This window comes from Heliconius melpomene, chromosome 20, assembly GCF_056956725.1.
Source record: "Heliconius melpomene rosina isolate 202511_hmr_F chromosome 20, ASM5695672v1, whole genome shotgun sequence".
In the NCBI taxonomy this organism is placed as follows: Eukaryota; Metazoa; Arthropoda; class Insecta; order Lepidoptera; family Nymphalidae; genus Heliconius; species Heliconius melpomene.
This window is the reverse complement of record NC_140408.1, coordinates 8,203,178-8,230,534: the sequence shown is the minus strand read 5'-3', so window position 1 is coordinate 8,230,534 and position 27,357 is coordinate 8,203,178. Positions and strand designations below refer to the sequence as shown.

The following is a 27,357-nucleotide window of genomic DNA, read 5'->3' as shown; positions in this document are numbered from 1 at the left end:
ATTATTATTTATTACTAGCGGACGCGCGCAGCTTCGCTTGCCTATTTAAGGGTGAATTCTAATAACCCATAAAACATGTGTTCAATGAAATATTTTTAAGTCTAAATTTCAAATTTTATAATAATCGGTGGCATTTTAAAAATTTTCTATATAAACTTTCAACCCCTTATTTGCACCCTAAGGGGGTGAATTCTAGAAAACCATACAACATATGTTTAATTATATACGTTTAAGAGTCTGAATTTCAAATTTTATGAATATTTATGAATATTTGCACCCCTAAAGGTTCTCTCTAGGGGGGGAATAATAAGAGGGGAGAATTCTAGAAAACGATGAAACACGTGTTCAATTAAATACCTTTAAAAATCTAAATTTCAAATTTTATAAAAATCGGTGCCGATTTAATTTTTTTTCCATAAAAACTTTGAACCGCTATTTCATCTCTTTAAGGTTAACATTTTTCGAAATCCCTTCTTAGTGGATGTCCAAATTACGAAAGTAAACTTTTGTCCAAATTTAACGTTTCTACCATCAGCGGTTACGGCTGTGCGTGCGTCTTATCTCAGTCAGTGAGGACAAGTCCTTTTATATATATAGATAATTTAAACATTTTAGTACTTATTATACTAAGAGCATTTGCATAGTCGATTAACGTATTTGATATTAAATACCTGAAGAACTTTTATTAAATTAGTGAATCACTTTTACATTTTTAAATATAAATTATTATAAAAAAGATACATTTAAAAATATAAAAAAACCACTCTTCCGAGGGCGGGACAAGGGTCCAAGCCATCGGTGGCTAGGGCTCCAGAGAGAGGAACCGCCGCACAATACGTGCCGTCTCAAGTAATACTGCCTTCTGTATCCGGTTCTTGATCCAACAGCTAAGCGATAGCCTCTTAAGGTGTTGGTCGAGACTTTTCGCTATTAAACCGTTAACCGAAACCACTATCGCCACAATGATAACAAATAACAAATTATTATAACAAATTATTATTACAATATTTAAGTACTAAGTCCTATAAGGGTTCTGTTTTATTGCTTTCGAGGTACAGAATCCTAAAACAGAAAAAAATACACTAAAAAATAAATATAAATAAAAGCTTTTAAAAAATAATTATATTGATAGAAATATATATAAAATTTAATAATAATATACTATCTGTAAGGTCAGTCGTGGCACAGGGGCATAAAGTGTGACTGTAAAACCTGACTGGTTACTGGTTACTAGTTACTGAGTGTTTTAACACTAGGTTCTCTCTGTCTACTCTTCTGTGTGCGGGATACAGAGTGAAGCTGATTTGATTTTTATTTTGAAACATTGTCAGCCTACCAGCTATCTTAACAGAAGTAATTATAAAGTAATTATTTACAGTAAAAATTTAAGTAATTGTTAATAAAAAAATAAGAGAAAAAAAGAGAAAATTAAAAATTACTTAAACAAAATAATAAAAAAAACCAAAATGTGGTGTCGTGGGACCACCAGTTAGGAACAAAGTTCGACGAACGACGAGTCCTTCGGCTAATGTAGAATCGACACAAATTGCAAAAAAAGTCGTGCTCAATTTTATGTAGGTTTTCTTGATTTTTCTCTTAAATTTTGCTGATTTGTTTTTATTTAAGTACAAGAAAGTATTTAGAAAATTCAGTATTTTAGGAAATAATAAATTACTTAAAATAAAAAAACATCGTAATTCAAATTATCAACTAAAAAAAGAAAGAGGGAGAAAGAGAAAGGTATTTATACATTACTCGTCTGTGTATGCGACTGTCGCGCCTGCGCACGTCTCATTTAACGGTTTTATTCCACGCATTTTTCTTACGGTTTTACTATCACATTTTTTTCAGTTCGTTCACACAGCGAAATCCCTATCCCTTCCAAGCCTGCCGTAAGGAACTTCGTTCCAATAAATAAATCCGCTTTACGGTGTATCCCACACATAACGGGGTAGACAGAGGGAACCTAGTGTTAAGACACTCAGTTCCCCTCTTTCCATCGAACTCTGGAGGCATTGCGTGTTGAGTTATTCCAACAAAATAATGAAATTAGAAAAAAATAATAATAAATTTATCAGATTTCTAAACGCAGCATACATTAATTACTTTATAATCTGACAACTGTCATTTAATCAACAAAATAAAAACTATAGTCGAGATTCATAGATAAATATAATCTAAATTCATATATAATTAAATATCATCTTAAGAGTAATAAAACATAATATTATTGACTATAATAAAAAAAGTAAATACCTAATTATATTAGATACATTTTATTGTACGAAGGCGCTCATATTTTAATGGTTTTTTTGGCCTGGGTTTCATGATTTTACTGGTTTTAGGAACACTTGTGAAAACGGCAGAGAACGAAGTTAACCTTGGGATCATATCAATTCAGATTGGTACCGTCAGCACTTAATAAACTTATTGTTTATATTTTTTCCAAGACATGTTGAACAATGAGTCGTTCAATAGAATTGCTTGTGGGTGAAACAAGAACCTTACACCGAATTGTTCCAATGCCTCCCGATGGGAGCTGTCTCTTCCATGCTTTTGCATATTCTTTGTTTGAGCGTATTGATATACAACAAACTAATAAATTGCGCGAGACTATAGTAGAGTACGTATGTCGTAACTGGAATGATTTAAGTATCTACACTAGCGCTCGAAACGGGAATCCTTACTCTTCTAAAGAAGACATGCTTTGCTTAACTACGTACGGAGCTACTTCCGAAATAAAGGCTGCAGTAGATTTGTACAATATTAAGATAGAAGTGTATTATCACAATGGTGTCCTACTTGGTTTATTCGGCGAAGAGAAATGTCCTATGAAGCGCTTACTCTAAACTATGTTTTAAAAAGAGCAACTCTTGAGTTTCTTGCTATAGTAGCTTCCTATAGGAAAAGTACTTGTAATGGCCAAATTGAATAAAGAATATTTTGATTTTGATAACATTATGAACCTTCCTACTTATAATTTCTGTACAAAAAGTAATGATATCCCATCAAAAACATAAATGTAAAAAGAAAGCCAAGTTCTGTAATAAAACGTATGCTTTCAGCGATAAAAGAAGTGAGATGTAAATGTATGCCAAGTTCAATGGTCAGTCCTAAAATTTATTTTTAACAATATAAAATATTTTATAACAACTGAAAATGCCCATTCTTCTTACAACTCGGAGACTTCATTTATGTGTAATATCTGACTTGGCTAGTTTTCAAATTAATTTACATCGATATTAATGAATGTATTCAAATTCTATTCTATTCTATTAAGATTCTATTGTAAATTAATTTGAAAACTAGCCAAGTCAGATATTACACATAAATGAAGTCTCCGAGTTGTAAGAAGAATGGGCATTTTCAGTTGTTATAAAATATTTTATATTGTTAAAAATAAATTTTAGGACTGACCATTGAACTTGGCATACATTTACATCTCACTTCTTTTATCGCTGAAAGCATACGTTTTATTACAGAACTTGGCTTTCTTTTTACATTTATGTTTTTGATGGGATTAGAATCTAAGCTATTAGTTTCATATTTATAACGCACTAGCGGCCCGCTTGGGGTTACACCCGCATGAACTATGTTATTATTAATTTCTGTCTCCATGACTATGTCCTAGTGACGTCTAAGCAAAATTTGAGACTCCTAGCATTTGTAGTAACGGAGTTTCATACAAACTTTCGACCCCAAAAACAACCCTTTAGAAGTCGAATATTGCAAATTCCCGTCTTAGCGAGCACCTACGTTCTATAAGTAACTCCTATGCAAAATTTGAGATTCCTAGCACTTGCAGTTTCTGAGATTTCGGGATGAGTGAGTGACCTTTCGATTTTATATATATAGATAAATATTAATGAAATAATATAAGTGACTGCAATAGGTAGATATATGCATAAATTTGTATCGCTGATGTAGAACACGGAAACGAAACCTCTAGTTTACTTGGAATTCAATAATGTTTCCTCGCATTATCGCCTGTCACACCACCACCACCAGCACGACGACGTGATAGCATCCGATGAGATAATTGCAACGTCAATTCCGTCCGTCATCACGTCCGCATACCTCATTTTGCATCTGCATTTCCATAATATATTACTTTCCCAACATTTACCTATGCTTAGAACTAACGAGAATACTTTGTTTCAGATTTGCAGCTCGCGGCTGAACTCGGCAAAACACTCTTGGAGCGAAATAAGGAGCTAGAAACTGCACTGCGCCAACACCAAAATGTTATTGAAGACCAGGCACAAGAGATCGAGGTAAGAATTAACTGTTACGCTAGAAATATCGACTTTAACACTTGTATTTTAATAATTAATAATATAGTAAATTCAAAAACTGGGACTAATTAAAAAAAATATATAAGTACCTACCTATATAAAATCATATTATTAAAGAATTATATATTGTTCTATACATATTTTATTTAAGAAGTTGGACATTCCTATGAAAATTTCAATAATGTAACTTAAGTAGAAGTGTTTTAAGGGGACCGGAGTGTCTTATTCTGCTTCTCTGCTTATACGAAATATGCAGGATACAGCGTGATGCTAAATATATAAAAATAGATAACAATGGATTCCCTTTTTTTGATTGATGATACACAATTCACATGTCATTATTTATATTACAATATAATCTACACAGTATGTGTTACTATTATGTTTAATAGCGGTTATTATTCTAATGAGACATTAAATAAAAAGCTTTTTAAACAAACAGATAAATAACATCAATTTATAATACAAACATCGACTATCGTAGAGCTCTGACACAGATTCAATGCAATAAACTAAAAATCATCTTCATGCTGTAATCCGCACAAAGCACGGTAGATAGATGGAGGCTAGTGTTAATACACTTCATTCCCCATTTTCCGGAGTGACAGAACTCAACGTTGGGCTGTTATGCAATAAAAAATATTTATTTATTGTTTTTAATTCCAGTACTTAACAAAGCAAACAGTAGCATTGCGTGAAGTAAACGACTCAAGACTGAGAATCTACGAGCAGCTCGAAGTGAGCATACAAGACTTGGAGCGCGCGAACCACAGGCTCGCGGTCGACCACGCCGCCGACAAGAAACACATTAAGACGTGAGTTCATTACCGTAACAAATAATATTTGTCAGGTCTTCAAAGCTCAACGCATTGCTCTAATCATCAGGTTTTCTTTTCCATCATTTGTTGTTATATCGCAATATTTCTCTTGTACTTATTACTGTCACCTACTATAATATTCTTACAATGACAAATAAGTATGGACGTCATTAATGTTCTTGTCGCTTAGGTACTCTCAATATAATTTCAAACGTATTTACTTTTCACCGCGTAAAAGAAGTGAAACTCACTCAATTAAATATGTGTTACAATTTTAGTTTATGCAGCACCATCGAAAGCTTGGAGAACAAATGTGAGGAGTTCCAAAAGACTGTGGACGATCTGAATGCGCAATTAGAAATCGTCAGACGGCGAGCAGAGAGGAAACCTGAAAGCGAAAAACCCAAAGAAAAAGAAATAAAACCTGCAGATACTGCGATACCAAACAATAAAAATGTTAATATCACACCACAAAAATCAGTGGCGCCTCTCCCAGAACTGACAAAAGAGGACGAGGATTTGCTGAGGTTAAGCGATGAGCTGAGAGAGAACAAAGTGGCTTTCGCTCAAGAGCAGAGGAGGGTAACGGAACTCGAAGAACAATTAGCATCAGTGATACAAGAGAACAATAGACTGCAGGAACAGCTGCGAAATTGGCATCAACGAGATGATGAGCCGAAATCAATGCACGAGGAACTCTCCATCCTTGAAGAAGTCAGGTAATTTTTTATTTATTACTTACACGTGTAATAAAACACATAAAAATATCTTTAATGTAGTTTTTTTATTATTAAATTCTCCAAGTTTTATGTAGTAGATATATACAATTTAGTAACTATAAATAATTTCATACTGTATAAAGTAAAATATCTACATGACGTTTCAAGTAAAATTAAACGATTTCAGACAAGGTCAACTCTGCATACGATGTCTACGAGGTATGGAGCGCGATGACATGTCCTCGATACTCGACGGAGACGACGACGACAGAAGCGCTATAAGTTCCATTATCCTCACTCCTGGCCAGCAAAGTCCCCGGGACGACCATGTCACAAGCAAACTTGTCAAATTTGATGTACGTATAATGATTTTTAGTATTTGCATCTTCAATTTCTATTCTATGCTTCCTTCTTTGCCAATTCTGTAAATTTAATAGTAGATATATGTCTGTAGCTCTTTGTACTAAATAAACTTTTACTAAACTATAACTATTAACTCACTATTTCGCCAGTACTTGCAACTTGTAACTTTACTAACCACTAACAAATTAGAATTATAATATTGGTATGCGACCATCGAGAACAATCATCAAAGATAAAATATTTAAGGCGATTACTTACTTAAGTGTCCAACCGGAGAGCAGAGGTTGGTACACCCCCTCTAAATTCTCACGAGAATGTTTTGATCGTTCTAGGCGACAAAACTATTCGAACTGCCCCTGATGTTGTTGATCACGCTTTGCATATGCATTATGAAGCGCATCTGCAGTAGTTTTCTTTGGATATATCGCATGTAGTCGAAGGTACGTCCATTACTGACACGTTATTAGACTAAGAGAATGCACGCTAATAAATCATTGGTGAAGGTGTTCTGTTCATCTAACGTGTTTAGTGTGACGTTAACTGTATTGAAGTCCGTTGAATGTCCGAGAAATATAATAGCTAACGATCTACTAATAGTTCATTATATGTGTTGATTTTGAATAATTACTAATCCAGCAACTAATATTGTGTGCATATCTCATTAACGTGTGCTTTTGTCAGCTAAATCGATTTTTAATTATGGTGGAGTAATGGGTGTATTTTTGACACGTAGTAAGTTTCATTTTTCACTTAACTCAATAAGTAATCCAGAGGAAAATTCGCTCTTACCACATGTACATAAGGTAAATTACAAACAAAATTAAAAATCTTTTATCTCCATGTGTTTCAGAAATAACTATTTAAATAATAATATTCGAATAACAACAATATTCATCACATTTCTATATTATCTTAACTGACATCATTATGTCATTAAAAATTGTAACATCATCATAACTAGCCCCATTTGTGAACGTCAAACGATCAAAAGGTTGAAATCATCTAATATATAATATAAAATTCTGAATATCGTTACAGAATGCCAAGGAAAAACTACTGCAAGGCATTTGGGCCAACAAAGAAGACGGCCATGATAATCCTTATAGGGAGCTGGTGCAGAAGTATGAGGCTCTACTCGAAGTTCAGTTGTCGCAGGTAAAGAACGTAAGGAAAAATAAGTCGAATTCGTTACCTGGCGCACAACAACAGTCTGGCCCCGTCTCGCTGCAAGATGAGTTGCAGACATCTGGCGATTACAGCCAATTCAGCGTTAAAGATACAGATGAGGAGAGCGGGCATGGCGAGGACGCTCATAAAGAAAACTGTCAACAAAATAAATCCGAATCTACATCGCGCAAGAAAATCATACAAACACCTGACTTTTCTGAAGCTGAAACGTCGAGCTCGGGCTTTTCAGACGAAACGAGCAACAAAGCCACTCAAACAGAACGCGAGAGACCAGGTTCTTTCTTGTGCACGATCGCCGATGGTGAAGATTATCGCTTTAGCATTTACGATGATGTCAGTCCGATGGACAGTCGATTCCGTAATAGGCCGGAATATCGTGTACTATTTAAGGAAATATTCACAATATTGAAAAAGGCAGCTGAAAACAAGGATGATGGAGAACAGCTACCCCTGTTAGATGATACCACCACAGGAAAGGTACCACCAGTAACACCCGCCACGGAGGAACCTCCAGGCAACTTCACTGATGATACACAGAGCGTTTTGTCGTCTGTGATGTCTGAACAATCGATTCCAGTATCTGATATCACTGCTCCCGAAACACCAACATTAAAGGAGAAGGAACAACCCATTGCGGAACCCGCAAAGAAGCAGGAACCTAAAGAAAACAAAGTAGTTAATAACAAGGAGAGCGAACCAGTAGTTGAGAGCGCCAGTGAGGTCCCAAAGCAACCAGAAAATAAAAAAGAAAAAGAAAAGGAAAAGGAAGAAGAAAAGGAGAAAGTGTTGACACCGCTGGTGCGCCAACCACTGGAATACATTGCAGCTACTAGAAAGAAGTCCAGACATCGCAATCGCAAACACAGTCAAGACCGACAGGGAGCTGATTCTCCTGTATTCCCATCACCACCCAAGATCGTCTACCAAAAATCATCGAACAAAAAGAGGAGAGACTACAGACCGATCGAAATTAGTCCTCTTGTCAAGACAGCCGAAAGCGATTGGAATGGCTCTACTCTTCAATTTTACAATAGGAACTTAAACTCCCCAACTCCAAGCGTTAGCGGCCGAACGGGTAAAGTCTACCAAGGTTGGAATTCGGAGACAGATTCCTGGGAAGTTAAACAGAGCACTGCGTCCCAGGAAATACACAAGTTGAGGAAATTGGAGTTATCTTACGCTGAAGTACTGAGAAACGCCGACAAGACCAAACCTAGGCGCAAGAAACATCAGTAATGTATTTTTTATTCAACGACCCCCTCTCGTCCGGAGAGTCGAGTGATCAACCGCCATTTGTCATTGCCAACTGGACATTTTTAGTTTAAGAGGTTTTGTGATCTGCTAGCGTTACTTTAATTTGTACCAGAACCGTCAACGGTTGCCATATAATACGTTCTGATATAGTTGATTCTATAGTATATTCATATATAAATTACATCCTATCCAAAATAGTCCCAAGATTTAATTTATTGTCGTATTTTACAAATATCTACCCTCCGAAATAAAGTAACGTTCTTCATAAAAAGAAACAACAATAATGCATTTATTTAAGAGACGAAAGTATATAATGGCTTAATTCGAGATGTTAATTAATACTGAAAATTTTATTTGAAAATTTGAATCGAAATAATTATTTTATCGTTTAACTATTCCGTTGTTTACTTCAGTCACTATTTTAATTGTATATTATGTATTTGAATTGTGAACTTTAATTTGTAAATATTCTTTAAGTTAATTAATTTTATATTATAATTTGCCATGGTTTCCGCGTGTACTTTAATTCTTTATGGAATTGTATGCTGAATTTATTTAATGAGAATGGAGAAAGGTCGGAGGTATGAAATAAAAATTTGCATTGAATATTATCAGTTTTTCATTTCATCTTTCAACTGCTAAATAAATAAAGACATCACGAAGTTTATAAATACATACATAATTATAATTTAGTGGTACTTTTTACATGATTACTTTAGCAGTCACAGCGCCGGTTGTCGTGTCAACACACGAATTACAGTTAGTTGGTCCTACATCACATTACTCGTAAACAGAACATTGGAAGAAATGTTTATAGAGATAATTTAAAGATATTATATACATTATTATTATTACTAAGCCTGTTATTACTTCTGCATTATAATTTCGTATATACTATTTATACATATATTTCATTTGAAGCAGATGAAAACCACTATTAAGTATAGATACAGGAGAATTTTTCAAAACGGTAAGTTACGAAGGTATAAAAAGCAATATTTTTACGAAACAAAGCGAAATTATTATATTTAGAAAGAATACACAATTAACTTTAATTTATCGTATTGATTGTTACTATAATAATATCATATTTAGTTAGGTACACAAACTGTAACAATGCTAAAGAATATTATACATTTATAATAAACAGAGCTATATATTGAGATAAATTAAATTTAATAAAAAAAAAACATTATCTATACTTATATACTTCAATTTAATACATCGTTTTAAACTTAAAATAAATCACTGCATTTTTATTACAAAAGTGGAAATAATATAATAATTATAATAACTTTTAACTACCAACTTAACCATATATACTTAAAATTCCTTGAAAAACTCACCCATACATACAAGAATAACTAACATTACACATACACAGAATACACAACAAACTATCTTTAACTCTACAAGTAACAAATAAACAACCAACTAACAGTGTGTTCGCGTGTTACTCAAAACATGCATGGATAGAGGTGATATTGCCATATTTTTTTGGAATTTTTTAAAGCTCTACGCACAAAATAAGACTTTTAGTGATCTTGTAACCACATTTTCTATCATTATATCTTTGAAAAAATCCTTACGAATTGTTATCGAAATATATTAAAATTTCAATAAGTATCGTTGTAATAAAATACTAAAAATATAGATTAATTATTTGAGCCTATCATATCATATAATATTTTAAATAGTTTCTTAATAATCTATTGAGGCTACATGACCGTGAAGTGGCGTAGAAGCCTCTGAACGAGATCTACGTAAACGCACTCGTCGTGGACACGATTCCCACTTGGTAGGATGAATTATATTGATTTCCTTGCTTTGGAAAGAAGACAACGCGGCGATGCGTAAAAAAGGTGGTGCGCGGAAAACGGAGGTTCCCTCAGATTACACTAGGCATATAGCGTAAAATAAAAAAAAACAATTCCTTCAAAATTCGAGTTTAGCGATAATCACCTCTAACCGTTCATGTGTTGACTTTTCACTTATACTTTAGTATATTATTTATTATTTTGCGCCTCAAGTTCACGTTCTACAATCTTGCGGTACTCGTCGAAACCGCCCTCGATGGAGGTCACCGACCCGCCGCCGCACACCCACAGCTCCTTGCACACCATACGGATCAGGCGCTCGTCGTGAGACACTAGAATTACTCCACCCTGTATAACAAATATAATTTTATTTATATGTGCTTAAGGTTATAAAGATGTAGTGATATTTTATTATGTCACTTTACTATTTAAGACATTTTATTTCATTCTTCCATGCTCAAATGGAAATAACTAAAATATATGTATAAGACTCAGAACACATTGTAAGTGTCCAAGTACAGTGGGTTAGATCAAAATGATTAATGTGATATATTAAAGGTTTACTATAGCCCTCTTCGATAAATAATCTATTCAATACAAGAATAATTTTTCACTCACAATCTGTATTTCCTGAGATTAGTGCTTTCTACAAAAAAACCTCTTTAGCTTTGTAATATTAGTACAGATACAGTAAATTTAAAGTTGGAGACTCAAATCTTACTAAGAAAAATGTGTTTTCATTTATATTAGTCTCTGAAATCTAAATCTCAGAATCAACTTATATTGTGCACTTATCGAAATAGGCTTAAGTGTCATATTAGAATGTGTAACCTCATTATTATTTCCATTTGATCTTGCGGCTAACTATTCATTCGTTATAATTCGTTCTTAGTTATTAAATAAAATGATATAAAGAAAAGTTTTAACAAGGTTTGATTCTATATAAAAATATATAATAAGCAAATTGTCACTATATAAGGTATAATTTAATTATAGTCTTTACTCACCGTATATTTATTGATACCTTTCCCCAAAGCCTCTATAGTTTCAATATCCAAGTGATTGGTAGGCTCGTCCAGTACTAAAAAGTTTGGATTCCCCATACACATTCTAGCGAAGGCGACCCTAGATTTCTGACCTCCGGACAAACTTGCAATGGTTTGTAGCGCTAGATCACCGCTCACACCGAAACTGCCGAGCTGTCTTCTGTATTCTTCTATTGTTTTACCTGGAATATTTGAATAAAATAAAATAAAAAAAAATTAAACAAATCATTAAAAAAAAAATTAAAAATATAATACAATACCTGGATAACTCCTCTGCAATAATTCCACAGAATTAACATTCATTTCCAACTGATCGACGTGGTGCTGCGAAAAATATCCAAATTTAAGACCCCGGTGTACACTGCGTATGCCACTTGAGGGTGAGAGGATGCCCATTATAATTTTGAGTAACGTCGTTTTACCCGCGCCGTTGTCACCAACCTGTTTCCAAATGTTTTGTTTATTAAGTAAATGCAATACATAAAAAAAATGTAGCAAAATTACAATAATGTCACTTTTTGAGTACTGGAAAGATGATATATATAACTATTATGATCCAAGCGTTCTCATCTAGCTACGTCGAAGTACGAACAAGCTATAAGAATTTTGATTATGGGACCCTATAAATACATAAACACAGTTTATAACGTAAATTTACATCAAAAAACACATTCATATAATACAAAATAATAAACTACATAACACTCACTATGCATATCCTGGATTCAAGTGTAGCGCCAAGATTGACATTTGAAAATATAACTTTATCCTTTGAATAGTAGAAGCCCACTTCGTTGAGTTGCAGTATCGGAGGTGAGAGGGGCTCAGTTTCGGGAAACCGAAGTACAACGTCTATTTCCTTTTCAACTGGTTTTAATTCAGGTCTGTGAAATTAATAAAAGATATTTTTGAATGAGATGAATGATGGGTAAATAAAAATATAATTTTGTAGTGAAAACTCCAATAAAGATTTCTTTTTGAGGCCAGTCGTGGCGCAAGGTACAAACGTGTGACTGTAATCACGACAGGTTGTAGGTTCGATGATGGCAAAAGTAAAATATTTAATATTTTCATCGTTATCCTATCTGTCAAAGCAAAAGTTGTGAGTTCATTTCCTACCTGAGCGAATGAAAAAAAAAAATCTTTGCTTTGTTAACACACTGTGGAAAATCGAGAACAAAGTGTTTTTAAACTAGACTCTCTTTGCCTATCCTGGTATGTAAAGTGAGTGATGCTAAGAACAAAATATCATTTTTACACAATAATTATCAGATAAAAATATAATATAAAAATTAAGATGTTAAGCATAAGTAAGTGGAATTAATATACAGCTCAAACATGAAGATAAAATAAATATCATATAAATATCCAAAACACACATACAACTTCTCCAACATTTTGATCTTGCTCTGCACGGAGGAGGCGCGGTTGGCGTTGTACCGGAACCGGTCGATGAACTCTTGCGTGTGTGCGCGGTGCTGCTGCTGCGCCTCGTACTCGCGCTGCTGGTTCTTGTGCTTCTCCGTTTTGGTCTTGTGGAACTGGTCATAGTTGCCCCTGTGAGTGAAAGGGTTAATTAGGAAATGTTTAAAACTTTATAATAATATAAAAGTTAGTAAAGTAATATTTAAGCGTGAGAGGTTGTGGGTTCAATTCTCACTCGAGGCAATAAAATAGTTATTTTTTTCATTTCTTCGCTCTAGTGTCGAGCGTGGCAAAAACACGACGTGGAGTTCCGCTACTCAACACGCAATGACTTCAGAATTTGGCGAAAGGTGGGGAGTTGAGTGTCTTAACACTAGGCTTCCTCTAGCTAACCTGGTACATGTGGGATACACTGTGAAGCGGATAAAAAAATAATCTGTACATCAAATAGTTGAACTAAATGTTGATAAATATTTATACATGATCATATAAAGTGCCACTACCATTTGGTATTAATAGTTTAACAAATTATTTGATATATAACTTTTAAAAAGATGAGAAACTTAAATCTTTTGAAAATCTACAGACATGTAGAGTAAACAGAGAGAACTTATCCATTAAGTTACAAAATTGTAATTGTTTATAGTTTTTTATCATCTAGGTATATTATAAAATTTGCCATTAATCTGCCGAGTACCTGACAGACAACAACCAGTTAGAATTACACAAAACAAAGAGCGGCGGTGAGTTCCGCCACTTAACATACAATGTCACAATGAAGATAAAAAAATAATAAAATTATCTACAAAATTGTAAAGAAAATCAATCAATTACCTGTATGTATCAATCCTCTGTGTATGTAAATGCATTATATCAGTGGGTACTGTGTCCAAGAAATTTCTGTCGTGTGACACAACTAGGAGCGTCGTCGGCCAGTTTTGTAGGTAATTCTCTAACCATATGATTGCTTTAATATCCAACATGTTAGTAGGTTCATCGAGGAGTAGGAGGTCTGGTCTGAAATGTATTATTTTTGTCAGTTGATTTATTTATTATTTAATACATTTTAATTTTATAATTTAATACAGAGTGTCTTAACACCAAGTTCCCTCTGCCTACCCTGTTGTATGCGGGAGGCACCGTAATGCTTGTAATAAACCACTACTCAAGTTACTTTCACATAAAAAAACATAATACTTACTTAGAAAACAACGCTCTAGCAAGTGCCAATCTCATCCTCCAACCACCGGAGAATGTTTTAGTTGCTCTCGCTTGCATATCCGGTGTGAAACCCAAACCGCTTAGTATAATGGACGCCCTCGCTGGGGCCTTATCTGCCTCTATGTTTTCTAACTGCGCATATACTTCACTTAGTTCCGTTGATAGGTTTGTGTCTGTTGATCTGAAATATGTTATTAGAATTACATAATCGTATGTACTGTTTACATTACAATTTTTGTATTAAAATTACTTACAAGTTAAAGTTTTTAGGAGAAATTCAAAATATTAAAGTAATAAACATTTCAATTTGTTGTAAGTATATCTATGTAAATATTTAGTTCGAATTTAGTTTTATGAAAAAGCAAGCCACTTACCCACTGTTAATAGCCACTGTTATCTCCTTCTCCCGCCTCAACAGACCCTCCCTCACTGTATCACATTCTAGAACACTCTGTAACGCTATCGTGTTGTCACCGACTACTTCTTGTTCCACATGCAATATTGATATGTGGGATGGTATTTTCAATTGTTTACTTGATATCATTCGAAGTAACGTAGTTTTGCCTAGACCGTTACGACCTACGAGGCCGTATCGTCTCCCGAAAGCTAGAACTAAATCTGCGCCTTGTAATAGTACTCTGTAAAAAAAAGTTGTATAAGTTTTTTTTTTCTTTATGCTGTATTGGTTATGTAGCATAGTAGGCAGAGGGAACCTAGTGTAAGGACACTTTCGTTTCCCACTTCCTATCGAATTTTCGAGACATTTTGTTGACAGGCGGAACTTAATGCTGCGTTTTGTCTTATTACCAGAGGGAGAAAATGAAATATTAAATAGTTTATTTTATCGATTTAGAATCAACCCCAGAACAGTCTTGTTCACAATCACACGCTGTGGGACTGCTCCGCATTGCCTAATTACATTTATTTAATTGTGGATACACTAATGAAATATATTTTTTGTGTAGCTTTATACTCCACATGTACCGGGGTAGGCATAGAGAACATACTATCTAATGTTACTATCTTATAAGTATAATCATTAAGTAAATATCTTGATATTAAATTTAATCATAATTCATAAATGAGTATTAAATATCTATAAGTTCAATAAATATATTATACTAGCGGACGCACGCAGCTTCGCCTGCTCATTTGCACCCTTAGGGGTGAATTCTAGTAAACCATGAAACATGTGTTCACTGGATTATTTTTAAGAGTCTCAATTTTAAATTTTATAAATATCAGTGGTGATACAAAGATTTTTCTATACAAACTTTCAACCCCTTATTTACACCCCGAGGGGATGAATTAAAATAAACCGCGAAACATGTGTTATATACATTGATATATTTTTACGAGTCTAAGTTTCAAATTTTATATATTAATTGATAATTTGAAATTATATAAATAAACTAGCGGCCCGCCCGCGGCTTCGCCTGCGTGAACTATATTATTATTAATTTCTGTCTCCATGAGTTCCTACGTCCTATAAGTGACGTCCATGCAAAATTTGAGACTCCTAGCAGTTGTAGTAACGAAGTTTCATAAAAACTTTTAACCCCAAAAACAACTCCTTAAAAATCGAATATTGCAAATTCCCGTCTTAGCGAGCACCTACGTCCTATAAATAACTCCTATGCAAAATTTGACTTTCCTAGCACATGTAGTTTCTAAGATTTCGTGATGAGTGAGTGACCTTTCGATTTTATATATAGATAGCCTTTTCAAATAAAGAATCCCTAAATATTAAAATAAATTCGTATTTTTTGAACGCATATAGCATGGCCGGTTAGATTGAATAAATCAATTAAATACAAACCATTTTGCCCTTGCTCCCTAAATTGTATATTTAATTTGGATTTCTTGTCTGGTGGAACTCAACAATACACTTTGTCTTACTAGAGGGAAAGGAAATGAAAATAATTAATAAGTACAAATTAAAACCATTACCATCATATTCCTAGTAGAAATTATTAATAAAAATAATAACTAACCTGTCTCCATAAGCAATGTCAAAGTTTTCAATCCTTATATCCTGAGTCCTATTTGTCCCCTTCGCCTCAAGTTTGCTATCTTTTTTAGACGTAACTTGTGATGCTGTAGCACTTTGTAACACGGGTGCAGTGATGGGAACCTTTGAATCCTTTTGCTTTTCTTTTTTCTGTTGTAATTTAGCTTCAGCCTTTTCTAATTTCTTTGCATCTACTTTCTAAAATGTAATAAAAATATATATTTTAAAGAGCTAAATTTGTAATTGTAGGCAGTAATTGTTTTGAAACTTAAAAAGCCTTACAAATGTTAATAATATATTTTTAAAATTAATTCTTAAAGGGTGCGGAAAAGAGGGTCAAAGTTTCTATGGCAATAAGAGATCCCAGTTGAGATTTTTGCCGGCTATAGCCGGCATTTGAGTATATTCCATAAAACTACCTCCAGACTCAGTGTTAGCTTTATGATTATTCAATGATTCAAAAGTGATTAAAAAAGTCTATTTGAATAAAGAATAATTTGAACTTATAAATTGTAAGATCAAAATATAGAAACTTGAAATTTTGCAGTCCTAGAAATTTTTCTTTGCAAAATTGCCATGTGCAAAAGATACAGAAAATGTATAGGAAAGTATAAGAAAGACAAAATTTCTAACAGTATATATTTCTTTAGCTTTACTCTTTATCCCACATATCTGGTAAGCACAGAGAAACCACCGCCATTACACTCCATTCCCCACTTCCCCCCTGAATTTGAAACATTATATGTTAAGATCTCAATGATGCACTTTATCTTTATAGAGCAAGGCAATGAAAGTTTGGGTTGAACCTATAATCATCCATCATTAACAGTCAAGACCCTCCTCACTATGCCACAATGATCTCTTATTATTTAATGTATATGACTTAAACAATGATTACAACTTACTAGGGTATCATCTCTTGTGGGCATCCATATACTTTTTACTTCTTCAGTATCATTTGTAGTTACTGTCATAGATGCCATATGTATTGGCTCATTTAATATTTTTCTTGGCCCATTACTACTATTTACCTTTTCTGGTTGTAACATACTTAATAACTGTTGACATATTTCTCTACAAACATAATATGATTATAAAAAATATAGGAGTCTTTTAATATACAACATATTCTAAACTGAAATTTTATTGATATATTTGAGGTTTACCTTATATCTTCTTCAGATTTCTCAGAAATACCTTGTAAGACTTCACCTACGGCTTCGTAAACTTCTTCAGTATCCTCGAATTCTCCTGCACTATTGTCCAATATGTCTAAAAAGAACAAAATATATTTCAATAGTTATACTTTATTAAAGTTACTATGTAATATATTATGAACAACTGTTTTATATAATTTTTAAAGTTATACACAACGAGTTTTTGTTTCAGTAAAAATAATAATAAAGATTTATATTTTATAACCTCATAAACCATACCTTCAACATATTTTTGTAATTCTTCATCAATTAAAGGAAATTGGCTTTTAATAAAATCACCACAACTAGCCATTTTAACTGAAATGCGCTTGGCTATAACCAAGAAATGCGTAAAATTATTTTTATCATTTATTTATAAAAAATTACAAGCTAGTATATGTTCCTTGATTACAAGTATGAAATCCGATGTCACATTGAGCAACGTCAATGAACAGTTTACATTTCACAGATTAGATATAAAATATTAATTATACATTATTATATTAATCATATTAAGATATAAACAATGTTATTTCTATTAAAATTATAAATATTAAATAAAAACATTACAAAAGTTACCGTAAAATGGGATGAATCGAAACGTTTTTAAATTTTAAGTTACTTTTTAACGATGTCCCCCACTTTAAATATAAAAGAAGAATTCTAGTACATAATAGTATACAGTCGGCCTAGTATTTAGTATATTATGTTCCTTGGTCGTGGCGCAGGGGTACAAAGTGTGACTGTAAACCCGACCGATTGTAAGTTCAATGCCCTCTAGATGAAATGAAATATTTATTTACATTTACATTTCTTTGCTCTGGTCAAGGCAGAGCGCGGCGTTGAGTTCATCTACTCAAAACGTTATGCCTCCACAATTCGGCAGCAAGTAGCGAACATTATGTCTTAACATTAGGTTCTCTCTGCCTACCCTGCTGTGTGCGGGATAGAGCGAAGTGAAGCTGATTTAATTTAATTTCTTTAAATAAAAATAAATAAAATAGTAGATTTACTAACGTAATTCATTAAATGTTATAATTTAAAAAAAACCTGATTTTATGTCTATTCACTTCGTAATTTCTATTCACCCCAATTATTCGATACACATATTAACTAATACAAAAAGAAAAAAATATAATTTCCACACTTGTTGTATGTTTGTTTGTTTTCTCTTTTATTATAAATATATATGTATTTTTATTAAATCAATTTTTGTTAAACTATTTTGAAAGTATATTTTTTTGTTAAAAGTCTGTACCGCATGGTATTTCAATATCTGTGTAATAAATATTTAGCCTGTGGTTTTCAAAACAGAGTGTACCAACCAAAGAGGTTTCTCTACCTTTTTTATAGGTACCAACTTTAGATCCCGCCGCTACGCAAATTGTATAGAAAAGTGAATATTCTATTATGAAATATTCAGAAAATTAATTAATTATGGCGGTTTTATACGGTTATAAACGATATGAAAAATCATTAGGATTACTTACTACAAGATTTGTGTCATTGTTACAAAAAGCAAAAGACGGAGTTTTGGATTTGAAAATCGTAAGTTGTACATAATGCTTCTATTGGTTGCCGTGTCAGTTTGCGCACGAAAATAAAACTATTTGAATTTATATTTGTAAAACATCTCTTTGTTTTAGGCTACAGATTTATTGGCTGTTAGACAAAAAAGAAGAATATATGATATAACTAATGTGTTGGAAGGTATAGGTTTAATAGAGAAGAGTAGTAAAAATAGTATACAATGGAAGTAAGTAATTAAGAATAATAAATAATAGTATACCTAACACACCCATAAAGAAAATAAATGTAGCTAATTGCTAATTAATGACAATTAACAGGGGAGCTGGGCCTGACGGCAACACAACTGCAATTGGGAGAAAAGTTAATTTACTAAGAAAACAAATATCACTATTGGATGAACATGAAGAACTATTAGACAAGTATGTATATTATATTTACTACATTTAAAAACCAACATAAAATAATTAATATTTGTTACGGAAAATGATTAATGTTTTTAACATTTTAGGCAAAAACACTGGATAGAACAAAGTATTAAAAACATTTTGGATGACCCAGATAATGAAGAACTAACTTTTGTAACAGAAAATGATATTAGGAAATGTTTAGGTGACAGCCAAATCTTGGTTTTAGAAGCACCACTTGGGACTGATTTAGATGTAGGAGTTACTCCTGATAAGGTATGGTGTATATCATATAATATTATTTCACACTTTGGTTCATCTATCCTCCTACTACAAATAATATGTAAATATATTATTACTATATCTATATCTTTTTTGGTTAATTTTGAATTAACAGCTTTATAAGACCAGATTACCATGCAATTCCCACTGCTAGGATATTGTTATGGGCTTGGCACCTGTATGGTGCCTATAGAATATTAGGAAGTCTAATCACTCTGGTAAGATAAGTGGTGTGTCCAGGATGGTGCAGCTTTTTGAATTATTGTACATTGGTTACCCAGGAATAAAATAATAATAGTAAAAAAAAAGTACTAAAATAATATCTGCATAACTATATACAACTAAATTCAGGACAACTGTAACTAGTCAACTGTCCTATTTCCACTACTTGCAATTTCTTGAATGCTGATAAAAAGTGGAACAGTGTTTCAACAGTTAAATTACTTGCCTACCCTGCTATATACAGTATAGAGTGTATAATAATATTGCATTCAACCTCCTTCGTGTCTTCTCCATACAATGTGACATTGGCGAAGCGATATGTGCTCAACTGGCACGCTCGGAACGCCAGATTTAAAGAACCATACCATAATATTGCATTTTCATTTTCCAACAACAAAAATATGTGATATATTTTTTCAGATAAGTCTTTCTACTAACATTCTAAATGTTTTATTTTTTAACTATGCAATTGAACTATTTCAGTTTTATTTACTTACAGGGTACTGATAATGAATACCAATATTGTTTACATGTGAAATCAAATGAAGCCATTGGGGCAATTTTGTTATGTGATGTAGATAAGGAGAAAGTAAGTATAAGTATTTATAGTAAAAAAAAGCAAATAAAAGAAATTTCGGTACTTATTAAATCCAATTATACTAGTAATATAAATGTGGGTAGGTTTTGAGGATGTATTTAATGTAATTTGGCTAAATATAATCATGAATCAATGACTTTTAAGCAAGCGTAGCTAAGTGTGGGTTGCTAGACTTTTATAAATTATAGTCAGAGATATTCGGCCCATTAAAACAATAAATATTGAGGTAAAAAGTGTTTTGAATGTTGCCACTAGATTTTCTTTGCTTATTTTATTACGTAGGAAGAAGCTTAAGGGTATATGTCACTTCAAAAGCAATATCTTACAATCATTATACAAATGTTGTGTTTAAGAAAATTTTATTACAACTATTTTTGTTCTTTTTTCAGACATTAAGTGATGAAAGTATGGATCAAGAAGTCCAAAGTTATACAGAAAATGAAGATAATAGTATGTTCATAGATTCTGGTGAGTATACATATAATTTTACACAAGTAAAATCTTAATAAATAGTATGAATATTATTTTCCAAATAACTTTAATAAGGGAAAGAGAAGAACAATTAAATTTTAACTTTTCGTCTCATATAACATTCGTTCTCATATAACAAGCTTTTAGCTTCTGTTTTGTTTGCGTGGTAAAAAGCATTTAGCTGAGTGCGGGATATAGAGTGAACCTGATTTTGATTTTTAACTACTTATTCAACTTTGTACTTTTATTGTGACATTTAAATTTATTTTCAGATTACCTTCTCAGATTGAGTCCACCAGTAACAACACAAGACTTTTACTTCTCACTACAAGAATCTGAGGGTTTATGTGATCTGTTTGATATCCCCTTAAAATAACATATTTTATTGATATATATATACATACAGTTAATTGAAATAATTTATACCAACTCAAAGTCTTTTTTTTATATTATATGAATTTAGTGTATGTGAATATATAAAGATTTTTTTTGTATTATCTAAATTTTTTTCTATTGAGAATATAGCGTTTACAAAGTTTTTTTTAATTAAGTAATTGGTGTTGATTAAACATTATAAAGTTTATTTTATTAGACTAGCTGTTGAGTATTATAGCATGAATCAATGTAATTAAAAGAACTCTTTATTAAGAGCCTGTCTAACATGGTAACAATATATATATTATAAAAAGTAAATCATGTCATATAAGTTATATTAAAAGTTTTATAAGAAATAAAAGACTTGATATTATAAAACTGTTTTATTTCTTAATTTTTGGTTTCGGAACAAATCTATCTAAAACTCCAAAGGACTGTTTTGGTCCGCTTTCTTTTTCAGGTGCGTCAAGTAATTTCGTCGCTTCTATGGCCTGGTTGATATATTCCTGTGAAATAACAATCAAAATTCAATATTTCATATAAACAAATGTGTGTCTTGAAGCTGTTGAGTGTCTGATTGTAAACACGACGGCTGTGAGTTTGATTACCGCCCGATAGAGTCGATTATTTTCATTTGAAAATATTTTTTTACTATTAGGTTGATAAGACGACGTAAAATACTATAGTACTAAATAAAGTAATTAATACTAGCTAATATTGCAACAAATTGCATTAGAATACTGTTATTTAGATTTAGTCATTCAGATAATTGATCTGTAATGATGAAATATTTTTCTTTCTATCAAGTGGCCAAAATTTTGTTGTAGTTTAAGGGAGTTAACCTTTATTGTTCAGTAAAGTTATTATAAATATACATTATAATTTTGAGTGATATGTATTTTTTTATAATTAATATTTTTCAAAAATTTGGGTTGGGGGCTTTGTGCAGCAAATGACTGATTAATTCTAACATGTTAGTATAACTAACTAACAGTAACTCAATTACCTTTCTTGCAACATCCTTTATTATTTTTTTCCTTGCAATATTTGTTTTTCCTTTCTTCTTGAGTCTTGGTGTAAAGTCAACCTTCTTAGGTTTTAGATACTGTAACAAAAGTTGAAAATTAATTAATTTAAATTCTTAAACCTTAAGTTTTATAAAATTTAAACCTAAAAAGTGTGTAATTGATTTTTTTTTAGATTCAAAATAAACATACTTAAAATATTTCTAGAAGATTTAAATTTTTTACATAGTGGGGCATGAACCCACGCCTCTAATAAACTTCCTAACATTGTTATTCCTTGGAAGGTTTCCGAGGGACGCGATTTCGAGTCCTGCTACTTTAAATTTTTATTTTTCTAAACAATATTTTTTTTGCTCTTAAGTCTTAATGTGGACACAACTTAACACATGTTAAAAACCAATACAGTTAGTTATAAATGGAGATTAGCCATAGCATAAAAAATACAACCAACAATATAATATCTGTCAGTCAGTTCTTCATTTGTGGTGTTTTGAGCGTGCCTGTTGAATTGGCCAACGTCGTTGAATGGAAAACTCACGAAGGAAATTGAGCGATAAAAAAGAAATAACGGTACACCAATATAGAATACGTGTAAAAAAGGGATACATATAATATCTTAACCATACCAATAGATTCTTCCTGGCCGCCAGTTTGTCTTTCAATGAATTCACATCAACTTCCATAACATCGAACGGATTGAGGGTAATAAGTTCCGGAGGTATTTTATCAAGTAACGCTTTAACTTCCGCCTCTTTTCTTTGTGTCTTGTTTTGGAATGGATTACTTTCGAGCGCATCAAAGTTTGGTTCACCGCTACCTGTAAAACACATTATATTAAAAATAAGAGTTTTTTTTGTGTTATTTATTTTGATAGTAAAATATAATTGGCTGTAAAGTCGGTTTACGGACAATAATTTTACGTGATAATGTCATAATAATGTTATAAAATGAAGAAAAGATATACTAAGAAATACTAATATATTTTATAATAAAAACATAAAATAGAATATGTATGTTACCTGGTACAATAATACTTGTGAATCCACGATTAGTGCCTATTCCCAATACATCTTCATATGGACAGAATTTAAAGTTATTTATAGATTTTCCCATTCTGTGCCTAAGGTATGGTTTGTTAGTTGTTTGTGAACAGCAATTGCTGAAAAAGACATATTAAAATTACTTATTGAGATAATTGCGATGAAATGATGTCGAGGGGTAGAACACAGATTTTTTTTGTGCAATAATGAATAAAAAAATAAAAAAAAACCAAACCCTTTAATACTAGAATGTGGAAATTACAGTAATTTATTTCCTTCTGTGGACATCGAACCCACAGAATTGAGAGTACTGTAACTAACGCGATAAGAATGTATGAGTTAATTGGCAAAAGTGCTTGATGGCATAAAAGACGCAGATTTGAATCACGTTATGTCCAAATTTTCTAATAAGAAATAATAACTAACAATTTTTTAACTAACTAATTTTCTAGTAATAACTAACAATTTTTTAACTAACTAATTTTCTAGTAATAACTAACAATTTTTTACCTATATATTTCAACCGTTTCCCCAAGGCCTACAGCGAGCATGTCTTTTTGTGAAAAATTCAAATCGACAGGAGCACTGCGCGTTTTATAATGCTGTACGGGTCCATCTAAATTCCTTATGTCCCATATTTTCATACTTCTGTCGACACCAGATGTCGCCATGTACCTATAAATAATATTAAATGGTTATAGTTGTAGTTATTGGTACATATTCTGTTCCCCACTCATTGCTTTCACTGATCACTCAATGAACTATTTTTAATACATTGCTTTGTTACCAAACCAAAGTATTAAAAATAGTTCATTTCCTCAAAGAGTAGTGTTAACGTTGAGGTCAGATGTGGCACAGAGGCACAAATGTGCAACTGTAAGAGCAACAGGTGTGTGTTCGATTTCCCCTTGAGAAAATGAACTCTCAATCCAAGAGTCTTAATGGAAATGGGGTGACTCAGTTGCTAGGTTCCCTTTGCCTACTGTGCTATATGCTAGATGACTGTGTAAAACTAATAAAAAATAATTAAACCAAAATTGCAACGTTAACAGTGAGTGAGACACTGTTCCACTAGAACACGACGACGTCACAATAAATTTATTTAAAAAAAAATGTTACAACAATATCGAACATAATAATATTATTAAAAAAAACAACATACATGCCCCCATTATCCACTGCGATGGCCGTCAAAGGTGTTTTATGGCATAATATCTTAGCTAAAGGTTCTTTTACAGTTGGTGACCATAAAGACACAACTCCTTTTGAATTACCCAAACATAATGTGGCATTGTAAGGATTTTGTGTCATAACTGAACTCCGTCCCATGTGATTGTTGTAATGACCTACGACTTCACCTATGGAAATGTCCAACCATGACATAAAGCCATATTCATTCTGTAAAGGCAGGTTAAATTTAATTTATTTTTTTGCTTTGCGGATGTGCAGTAGGCAGAGAGTTAATGGAATTATATTATACGACGATATGATATGGTTACAAATTTTACATACAATTTACAACATAAATAAAAAAATCACAGCTTCAAAAATCAGCTTTATGGTGTATCACGCATACAGTTCCCACTTTCGGCTGACATCCGGAGCCTCGCTTTACCTTGCCACCAGAGCAAAGAAATGAAAATATAAATTTAAATAAATACTTTATTTTCTCTGGTGGAGATCGAACCCACAACCACATTTACTGGTGGTACACACTTGTGCCCCTGGGCCACAACTAGCCTCTAATATCTTACTCCTTTAATCATTTATAACATTTTATTTCTGTTGTAGATATATTAAATAGTACACTTTCTAACTATACTTTTTAAAGACAGACAATATAATGTCAAAATATTTTGTTTTATGTCAAGTAGCAGAATTCAATGCCGCATTTAATATAAAATAATACATACAACAGCCGCAAGCAAGAAATGATATGGAAGAAATTCCATTCTTAATATCTTGTCCATTTTTTTAATACAATGAATCTCCATTCCCGTGTTGTCATAAATGTATAGCCATTCTTTTTGGGCAGCGGCCATCATAGTTTCTATATGTAACCAACTAAAAACAAATAAATTAATAAAATAAAATAAAAAAATATTCTTATACTTATGTATATTCTTATACTTATACTTTATTGCTTAGACAAAATATCAACTGCAGTTTTGGGTTTTAAACATTTTGAAAATGTTATTGCACACTAGTGAAGGTAACATATTTTAGAAAACATATCAATTCAGAGTAGCAGGAATCCCCATCTCTTGGTAACAATCCTAACCAGCTACATTGTGGTGATCTTTTTTATGTTATTAAAAAAAAAACAAACAAAATTTTTTAAAAGTACACTTTAAGATTTTATTCCAAGCTAATGATAGAAAAATATTTTAGAAAACATTTTAGTCTCTTTTAAAGCATGTAACTATCAGTTACAGATTTTGCAAAAATAATAGGAGTATGAGATTTTTCCATATCTTTCTTACCTTATATCATGAATGGACTCCATAACATTAGTTTCAAAGTGTAATTTTTTTGTTACCCAATCAAATGCTGCTAAATGCCCTTTCTTGCTACCTAATAGCAAATGTCTACCATTTCTGGAATACTTGGCTTGGTAGGGACCAAAATCTAGATTCAATTCAAATATTTTTGTAGCTGCTGTAATATCTACATTATCGGCTATTACTTTTTGAGTTATACTGGTTGTCCTGTGATCTTCATCAACTTCTAGAAACCTGAAGAGTTATTAAATAAAAATACTGTATTTATGGTGACTTCAAATTAATGGTGCATGCTGAAAATATTTTTGAAAAGTGAATGTAATTATAATCAATTATTAATATTTGAACTTTATAATTTATGCTATATATAGCATAGCAGACGAAGAAAACAAAGTGTCAATATACTCCATTCTCTAATATTGAAATAAATTTCAGATATTTTAGTTGAGGGCTAGAAACAGAATAGAACACCACTTTGTCTTGTCACAGCAGGGAAATGAAGCCAAATATTCCTATTCCTGTAAAACTTTCCAAATATAAATATAGCAACCATCTATAATAGAGAATTAGACATGGAACAGGATAGTACTAACCCTTGATCTTCAGTTAAAAGAATATCCGCTCTCGCAGCCTGATTTTGAGCATACTTGTGCTTATTTTCTTTCTTTTTTAATTTGACAGCATATAGTGGGTGTCTGACACCTTTGCCTGCATATCCTTCACCCCTTGAATGCTGTTCCAACTTTGCAGGATCAATTGGTGCTTTACCTTTAAACTTTTTCTTGACTTCATTATTTGGTTGTTTAAATTGATTTTTCTTTATTTGAACATCTCTTATTTCCTACATAATCATTTTAAAATTTAATAAATATGTATAACATTTATTGATTTAATAATTAATAGTCGATGGTTCTCACTATTTTGTGTATTATTTTCTGTATCAAGATAGTTGTGTCATTTGCAATTTCAAAATGTATAAAATTAATGAATGGTATCTGAGCCAAGTAACCGATTGAATTGGCGAGATCCGATGAAACGTGATTGAATATTTAAATTATATTTTACTAAAATTATATTGTGTATTTTCAAATATTTAAATCGTATGCTGGTGGAAATGCAGATCAAGTAAATTTATTTTCAACGTAATTACCTTATTTTTTTGTTTTTTTATTAAATGTGATGTTGATCCAATTTTAAAAACCTCTACATTTTGTTGATTTTGATGTTCACTATTATTTTCAACATCGTAGTATCTATTCTGAAAAAGGATATACATTAAGTTGAAACTGTGTTGTTTTAATTCGAATTATTAATTTAATAAAAAATAATTGTTCTTACCACAATCTTTTCATTCATGTTTTAAATGTTTTAGTTTAGTTTTTGTCAGATATATAGAAACATGGGCACATGTTAATCAACAAATGACGTTGACAGATGAATATGACATTGATTAATAATAAACGTAAAACGTTCCTTGTGTCATTGCTCATAGACTATTTACAGATGATAAAATTGTATCCGGGTCTTAAGCTATGATTACACAGTACAACTTTTAG

General features: G+C 32.1%; 4 protein-coding genes across 6 annotated transcripts in view; 2 read left to right on the top strand and 2 right to left on the bottom strand.

Moving 5' to 3' along the window:
• Cen (cerebellar degeneration-related protein 2-like) overlaps positions 1-9,243 on the top strand; it is a 76,650-nt gene extending 67,407 nt beyond the window's left edge. For all 3 annotated transcript variants that reach the window (XM_085205294.1, XM_085205293.1, XM_085205292.1), the window contains exons 2-6: positions 4,162-4,274; positions 4,962-5,110; positions 5,392-5,832; positions 6,020-6,188; positions 7,234-9,243. In XM_085205294.1, coding sequence (XP_085061420.1) covers positions 4,162-4,274; positions 4,962-5,110; positions 5,392-5,832; positions 6,020-6,188; positions 7,234-8,619 — 2,258 coding nt within the window. In that variant the 3' untranslated portion in view covers positions 8,620-9,243. The remainder of the gene's footprint in view (positions 1-4,161; positions 4,275-4,961; positions 5,111-5,391; positions 5,833-6,019; positions 6,189-7,233) is intronic.
• Positions 9,239-17,804, bottom strand: LOC146527822 (ATP-binding cassette sub-family F member 3). The gene is made up of 12 exons (XM_085205296.1): positions 17,594-17,804; positions 17,324-17,429; positions 17,063-17,231; positions 16,141-16,355; positions 14,521-14,784; positions 14,127-14,327; positions 13,760-13,942; positions 12,884-13,057; positions 12,210-12,384; positions 11,761-11,941; positions 11,462-11,682; positions 9,239-10,802 (listed from the first exon to the last, which is right to left on the bottom strand). The coding sequence occupies exons 1-12, from the start codon at positions 17,664-17,666 to the stop codon at positions 10,644-10,646; spliced, it is 2,121 nt and encodes a 706-aa protein (XP_085061422.1). The 5' UTR covers positions 17,667-17,804; the 3' UTR covers positions 9,239-10,643.
• An 876-nt stretch (positions 17,805-18,680) lies between these two features.
• Positions 18,681-21,372, top strand: E2f2 (E2F transcription factor 2). Its single transcript, XM_085205291.1, has 7 exons — positions 18,681-18,901; positions 19,000-19,109; positions 19,201-19,302; positions 19,392-19,563; positions 20,291-20,380; positions 20,779-20,857; positions 21,133-21,372. Exons 1-7 carry the CDS (start codon positions 18,791-18,793, stop codon positions 21,234-21,236), a joined length of 768 nt encoding a protein of 255 aa, XP_085061417.1. The 5' UTR covers positions 18,681-18,790; the 3' UTR covers positions 21,237-21,372.
• A 231-nt stretch (positions 21,373-21,603) lies between these two features.
• Positions 21,604-27,284, bottom strand: LOC146527820 (WD repeat-containing protein 46). Its single transcript, XM_085205290.1, has 11 exons — positions 27,140-27,284; positions 26,952-27,059; positions 26,395-26,642; positions 25,784-26,035; positions 25,214-25,364; positions 24,463-24,698; positions 23,811-23,975; positions 23,280-23,419; positions 22,887-23,077; positions 22,242-22,340; positions 21,604-21,741 (listed from the first exon to the last, which is right to left on the bottom strand). Exons 1-11 carry the CDS (start codon positions 27,155-27,157, stop codon positions 21,619-21,621), a joined length of 1,731 nt encoding a protein of 576 aa, XP_085061416.1. The 5' UTR covers positions 27,158-27,284; the 3' UTR covers positions 21,604-21,618.
• Positions 27,285-27,357: the final 73 nt, after the last annotated feature.